This window comes from Papaver somniferum, chromosome 8, assembly GCF_003573695.1.
Source record: "Papaver somniferum cultivar HN1 chromosome 8, ASM357369v1, whole genome shotgun sequence".
NCBI classification, from domain to species: Eukaryota; Viridiplantae; Streptophyta; class Magnoliopsida; order Ranunculales; family Papaveraceae; genus Papaver; species Papaver somniferum.
The window spans coordinates 163422854-163430299 of record NC_039365.1 but is presented as its reverse complement, the minus strand read 5'-3'; the positions used below and the strand labels follow the sequence as shown (position 1 = coordinate 163430299).

The following is a 7446-nucleotide window of genomic DNA, read 5'->3' as shown; positions in this document are numbered from 1 at the left end:
CTTCACGGACTTCGTTTCATTGAGAACCGCCATGACAATTACGTAAAGAAAAACATTATCCTAGGCCAGTAAACCTCGTAGCAGAATGCTAATCGAGGAAGTTACATGCAGTAAAAACATTTTAACATTAACACTAGAATTGTTTGTTTTTTTTTTTTTTAAAGCATAGAATTGTTTGATCTGATGATTTGCACAAGCTAAACTTTTACACACAATCCATCTAAATTTTATAGAAATTAATTAGGTACCTAACGCATAAAATATAATGCAAAGTATCATTATACAACCAACAAATAATCAGATATTGCTTCAAAGAACAAAAACAAATAATCAGATACACTATTAGTATTACCGTTATCCCCCTTCATCTACTTTTCATTTTTTTTTTTTTTTGGTTGGAGCGCATCTGCAAGAATTATCCATACCCTATCAGGCCAGCTGATGGTCCAACGTATGGAAACCCATGCTTCTATAATATATATAGATAGATAGATAGATAGATAGATTGACTATTAAAAGCCACTTTCCAGTAGAGAAAATGGATAAGGAATTGTGCGCGCTGCCTCTTCCATTTGATCAGATGAATAAAAGAAAGGCTCTATCTGTTGATGATACTTATCTTGTGATGATTCAAAAGAATCAAAACCATACAGTTGATGATGACCCACTGTTGAATATGACCTTAACATACCCTCATCCTGTTGATAATTACTATGATCTCCATCATCTTCGGCTTTAATCAATTCTGTTCTTGCAATAGACTGATAATTCTCACTCTCATGTTCATAGTCTCCAAGTGTCGAAGTTGAAGATGAAGATGCTGCAGAGAGCACAAACCGTCTCTTTTTCTCTCTAAAAATTGCATTTTTAGCTTCTTTCTCTTTGACCATTCTTGTAAGAATTTCAGGATCATTGACAACTTTACTAAGAAAAGCCAACATTTGTTCGGGTCTTCTCTCCGCCGTTCGCAACCGTTTATCTATTGCTTCTACTTCTTCATTTAGGATTTCTTGCTCTCTTCTTAACCTTCCAACCTCCATTAATAGCACTTCTTGCTCTTCCTCTGCTTGCACCATATAAGGATAAGTGCTATACGAATTCTTGTTATTGCACGACTTCTTTCTAACCACGTTTGCTAGTAAATGTTTTTGGCCTCTCAAGAAAGATTCATGCGCGAATTCCCATCTATCTGTATCCACCTTTCTAAAACCCTATTTAAGAACACAATCAAGATGTAATAAACCATTTAATCATACAATTCAACACAAATTTACACATATTAAAAAACTAAACGAGAAAGGAGAAATCGGAAAAATGTCACACTGTTTTCAATCTGCCACAGTACTTTTAATAAAATCATAACTGTTTTGAATCCAAGACGGAAATCAAAAAGAATAGCTTGAGAGAGATGAACTCACATATGTGTTGAGTTGACGAACAAAACTTGAGAAATTATTGTGTTTGAAATAAACTGGTAAAATTCTCTGTGAGAATTCTAAGGGATCCATTACGATGAAACTGTTATTACTTCTTCCCCATACTATCCACAATTCTGTGAACGGGTCATTCACCATATCGTATGTCTTCAATACAAATGGTGCCGCTGCCGTCGCTGCTGATGTTGAATTACTACTGCTACCTTCCATTCTAGCTTACTCTTTTTTCTTAACCCAAGAACCCTAAACTCTTTCTCTCTTTATACCAATAGATAACATGTGTTTTTTGTGATTTTGTGAACCATGCAGTACTAAATTACTGATAGAGCTAGTTTGATCCTACTTCGATGTAGTTCTACCTATATATGAAAGGCCAAGTTATAGTAGAGCCAATCAGAATCCTTACATTTTCGAACTGTAAAGTAGGACCCAGATTTGTTTTTCATTATTAATACAAAACACGAGAGGGACCCAAAAACTGTATAAAGGGTCGCAATCTGAAAAAACAGATCAAGATTTTTGTCAAAGACATTTTTATTTGTCAACACTGAATTTTAACCAAGACAAGATGATTATAGAGCCTGTAAACAGTATTTTAGATGCGGTTTAGTTGGGAATTTGATTTTTCTAACTTTTCTTTGCTCTTAAGATTCTCGTGTATGTGTCATGCTTCCATCAAGGCACGCAAAAAGTCTCCAGGGCCGTAATGCGTACAGTTCAAACCGGATTAATTGGTTTCTGTTGACGGAAGAGAGGAAAACAACAACAATCCTATGCATCTACCAAAAGTTGAGCTTCTTAAATTCCAATTGATGGGGTGATTATATGGATGGAAACATTGAGATTATCGATTATGCCCACATGTAATTTTTGAATTTTTCTCTTATTTTAGATTTGTGGCATACTGAATTTTTTTTGAGGCATACTAAATAAATAATACCAAAATAGGGTCACTAAATAAAAAGAACATCACCCTTATCTATCATTTTTGATAATGGTATAACTACCCTTACATAATTAGTATTAATAATTATGATTAGATTTGATTAGCTAGGAATTTTAAGGATTAATTAAAAATTAAATTATTAGTGGTGAATTAGTAGAAAATCAAATTCATAAACATCTGAGAGAGTTGGGGTTTTCGAGAGGAAGAAGAAGAAGAAGTGAAAAAAAACTTGGATTTTGAATTTTGAGATTTTAGTGATTAGAAGTGACCAAAATATGTGATTCAAATCAGAGGTAGACTTCTATACAAGGTTTATTTTCTTTTTTCAAGTTGAATTTGTCAAAAAAATGAATTTTTAAAACCCAGATCTACTGACCAGAAGAACAGTTTGGCTGATAACTTTTCAGCCCCTCCTGGCTGTGTTCGAAATTCAAAACCTACTCCGTATTGGTTTTTTTTCCTGGTTTTAATCAGTCTTCCGACACAGTTAGTTAATTCTCGAGCATGTCAGTACAGATACCGGCATATTATTTTGCTTAAATTTCTCTGCCGGCACATGATGTAAAATATCCAGGAAACTTAAAAAAAATTTCACTTGACTACCGGCATTATAGATTTCTATCGAGCATGTCGGCACTTAGTTACGGCATTGAATGTTAGTTACCAAGCATGCTGGCACCATTTTCCGACATGGTCTTCACCAATTCCGGCATGATCTTCATCACTTTCGGCGATGTAAAAAATTTTATTTCCGGCATGGTCTTCATCATTTCCGGCATGGTCTTCATCTATACCGGCATGATCTTCATCACTTCCGGCATGTTTTCATCACTTCTGGCATGGTCTTCATCACTACATGTTCTTCGTCTCTTCCGAATGTAAAAAGAAAAAAGAAATTCAAAGTGAGGAGCCGGGAGAGAAGGAAAAGAGTATTTGAAAGGGAGTGGGGAAATTTTCTAATTTGAAAGGGAGAGGGAGATATTTAGGTTTCACAGCTCCTAATCCTAAAAATAATTAATAAGAGGTGAAGATGGAAATGGGGATATGATTTTAAGTTTTTTGATTTTTATTTCGAGGGAAGGGTATTTTAGTATTCTTCCCAAAACATCCCTTGATTTTAAGTTTTTTGTACTAATCTATCATATAGAATTTGTGGAATATGGTCTTTGCGTAGTATATAAACCCGTTCATCTCATTGCAGTTATTATCATCCCAACCCAACAACAGTCCTAACTGAAACTTACTATAATATCTCTTAAAATTTGCTACAATCAATAAAAGTAATGGTACAAGCTTTTCTTAGACTAGGATTTCTCGTACTAGTTTTGATTGGGATGACCCAAATTGTTGGAGCTCAAATTGAAACTGAACTCAAGTGTTCTGCCGACAAGTTCTATAACCTGTATAGACATAATGTAATGCAGATGAGAAACAAATCCTAATCTTAATATTAATCCAACGTAATGGTGCTTAAGGAAATGCTTAAATCCGTAGACGACGAAAATAGGTCAATCACATTCAGTGTTTTCGGAGGGGATTTAATGATTCTATATAAGAGTTTTGATATCACAATAACTGTGACTCCTCAAGATATTGATAATATCAAAGAGTCTGGTTGCAAAGTGGAGTGGTGGATAGAGTATGAGAAACGAACCAAAGATGTTCATAGTCCAGATGCTGTTATTGGCCTTATAGATGGTGTTATTAAAGAGTTGGGTAATTACCTCCTCCAGTAGTAGCTTACTTAGAGATCGTCTGACAAGCTCGAACGTGGAACGGTTCTTCTTTTTCTTATTCTCTTTAAAGTGTGCAAGACGTTTTGTAGTTTGGATTTGCCAAAGAATCTGTAATCGAACTCTAATATGTTAGTGTGTTTTTTCTTTTCCTTAAATGCATATAATTAGATTGTATTACGTATCATGGGCTTTGCTCTTGTTCCAAAAACTTCAAAAGTGCCCGTAAAATATCCTTAATTTTTGTTGAGACTATTAGTTCTAAGTCTGGGTTATCCTAAGATCCTGCGATTTATAATCTTTAGGTTAGGGCCTCTGCACTCATTGTCAATTGGTTTTGAGTTGAACGCTCATATTCTAACAATTTTCCACTCCATGCGTTTGGTGATCCAGTTCAACAAAATTGAAATTAAATTCAGCCATTCCGTTTGAAAGATTTCCAGAGAAAATAGCATCAATTAGGCTGGATGGGGTTTTGCTGTTGAAAAATACATGGTACCTGAGGATGAAAACAATGAACGAAAACAATGTTGTATCACTAAGCTTCAGATCCTTACGATTCTTTTCAGCAATTATTTCGACCCTTCCCAGATAATTGGCGAATATAATAGGTTAGTGAAATATTACTTTCAGGATGCGGTTTAGTTAGGAGTTTGATTTTTCTTTTTTTTTTTCTTCTAACTTTCCTTTGCTCTTAAGATTCTCCTGTACATGTCATGCTTCCATCAAGGCACGTGAAATATCTCTTAGAGCAAAGGCTATGGGTAGTCTCCATTTGGAGACTAACTCACCCATATGAACGCGATGGCCACTGTGGGCAAATATAAAAGAAGGATTAGACGGGGGACCGTCCCCCGTTTAATAGTTTTTTTGAAACCTTACGAGAGACATTCTCCCGTAAGAAATAAAAAGAAATCTTGACGGGGACAGTCCCCCGTCTAAAAGAAAAAAAAATCCAAAAGGGGGACGGGTCCCCCGTTTGTGTAGGAAATCGATATCAGGAGCAATTCTCCTGGATGTTTTCATTCTTCTTCAACATTTTCATGATTTTTTCATCTTCTCCTTCACTATAATCTTCAAAAACGATAAGCAATCCGATTTCTTGTAAAAATAAATGTATCCCATTGATTAACGAGTAGATGTAAATCCTATTCTAACAAAAGAAATCGTTTATTGATATTAATTTCATCATCTTATATAGGTTTTGGTTAAAAGTTACCCTAATTTGATTTTTTTTCTAAATTCTTGAAGGTGTTGAGCTAATTGGGATAATTGAGCGAATTAAAGGTATGATTCTTAGCTTAATCTTAATGTTGAGCGAATTAATTTTGTTTACCTCTTGTTTCATTGTTTTAATTTGATTGATTTATATTGGATAGATGGTTAATGACACTTGTTTTAGGGTTCATATAGAGAACAATGAATTACACTATTTTGTCTTCTAAAGGTGAAGAAAATCATATATGCAACACTCTTGACATTGTAGATGGTGAACCTTCAATTAGATTTAGAGATGGATGGAGCAATATGCATAATTTGTATGAAATTGTATGTAAAAATGAAAAATGTAAGTTGTTTGTGGACCAATGTGGATTGGGTCGATTACTTGAGATAAATGTTTCGAAAGATGATCAACAACTCACACACGTAATTGTTGAGCGGTTTTGGAAATCTACAAATACTTTTCATTTTCCTACATTTGAAATAGGGCTCACACCCAATGACTTCTCTTGGTTGACGGGTTTAGAAGTATGAAAAAGAGTAAAGCTAGATTATGTAAATTGGTGTGATAAGGAAAATAGAGAAACTTGCTTGGAGTATGTTGAAAACCTTTTGCCCAATTTATCTCAACTTATTTTCGATAAAGCCGAGAAAAAAAAAAGCCGCTGAAAAGAAGAAAGCACTAGAAAAGGGGAAAAGGAAAGCCAAAGCAACCGAGCAAGAAAGTGATGATGAAGAAGATATTCATGAGAATTTGGAGCCGAATGATAGTGAAGAAGAAATTGGTGAGAATGGGGAAAACATAATCCCGGGTCCCCTTTTTTTTCCCTTGAGCGTCACTCGTTTGTTTTGTATTACAATCGACGCCCGTCTCTTCCTCCTCGACATCATCGACACGTTGGACACCATCGACACCCTCAGCACCATCATCATCAACAACTTGGACCACGGGTGGTGGGGGTAGTGGGGGTACTTCAACATACTTGGTGTAATCGTAACCGGGTTCATTCTTGTATAACTCGTAACACTCATCAAGGATGAAGAGTCTCCCATGTAGCTTGTGGAAGTCACACCGACCACGTATCATCTACAATGTAAACTTATCATATGAGTATTCATTTTTACAAACATAATAAGAAATACGTAAAAAACAAAAATACTTACCGTGTGCTCGGCCCCGTAACCACTTATTCGTCCTCCTCGAAAAAAAATTCCAAGAGCGGCGACAAATAGCTTAATGTCTTTCTTTATAGCATATATATCTAAACTAGTTTTGTCCCTATCATTTGGGTTACCTTTCATTTTCTCGATAAATAATGGAATAATACGATCCCAATATTTGGTTTTTCCTTGATGCACACCAACACTACCATCAACCGTTATTGATATATGTGCTTCGCAAAGAGCTACATCTTCCTCCGTAGTAAATTTAATTTGTTGTTTCCTACGAGCTTTTTGAGCTTTTTGGGTTGAAGGGGTCGGTGTTGACGAAGAAGACATGGATAAAGAGAAGAAGAGAACTTCAAAACTAAAATGGAGTAGAATGAAATTGAGTTGGAGTTGAAATGGAATGAAGAGAAAAGAGTTTTATGGGTTGGTTTTATAGGCTCAAATGTAGCCGTTGGGGGAACAAAATTCAAATACCAAACGGGAGACAGTCTCCCGTTTTTATCTTAAAAACTCATGAAACGAGGGACAGTCACCCGTAAAGAAAAAAATAAAATAAACAGGGAATTGTCCCCCGTAAAAGAAAAAAAAACAAACGGGAGACTGTCTCCCGTTTATTGTTATTTTTTCTTATGGGGGATAGTCCCCCGTCTAGTGTGAAACTCCCAACCACTCGTTCCTCTGAACGAGTGTGTGGAAGGATTTGGAGGAAAAATGAGTTGAAACCTATCCATAGGAGAGCCTAATTTGCTCAAATTGGTAGTGTACTCTTTCATTTGAAAGGGTGACACTACCCATAGCCCTTGCTCTTAGGAGTTAGGATTAATTGGTTTCTATTGACGGAAGGGAGGAATAAAAAAACAATCCTATGCTTCTACTAAAAGTTGAGCTTCTTGAATCCCAATTGATGGGATGGTTATCTGGATGGAAACATTGAGATTAT

At 35.6% G+C, this 7446-nt stretch overlaps 1 protein-coding gene across 1 annotated transcript; it reads right to left on the bottom strand.

The window, feature by feature from the left end:
- Window positions 1–236: 236 nt before the first annotated feature.
- On the bottom strand, window positions 237–1769 carry LOC113304636 (heat stress transcription factor C-1-like). Its single transcript, XM_026553777.1, has 2 exons — window positions 1419–1769; window positions 237–1211 (listed from the first exon to the last, which is right to left on the bottom strand). Exons 1-2 carry the CDS (start codon window positions 1644–1646, stop codon window positions 513–515), a joined length of 927 nt encoding a protein of 308 aa, XP_026409562.1. The 5' UTR covers window positions 1647–1769; the 3' UTR covers window positions 237–512.
- Between the last annotated feature and the right edge of the window lie 5677 nt (window positions 1770–7446).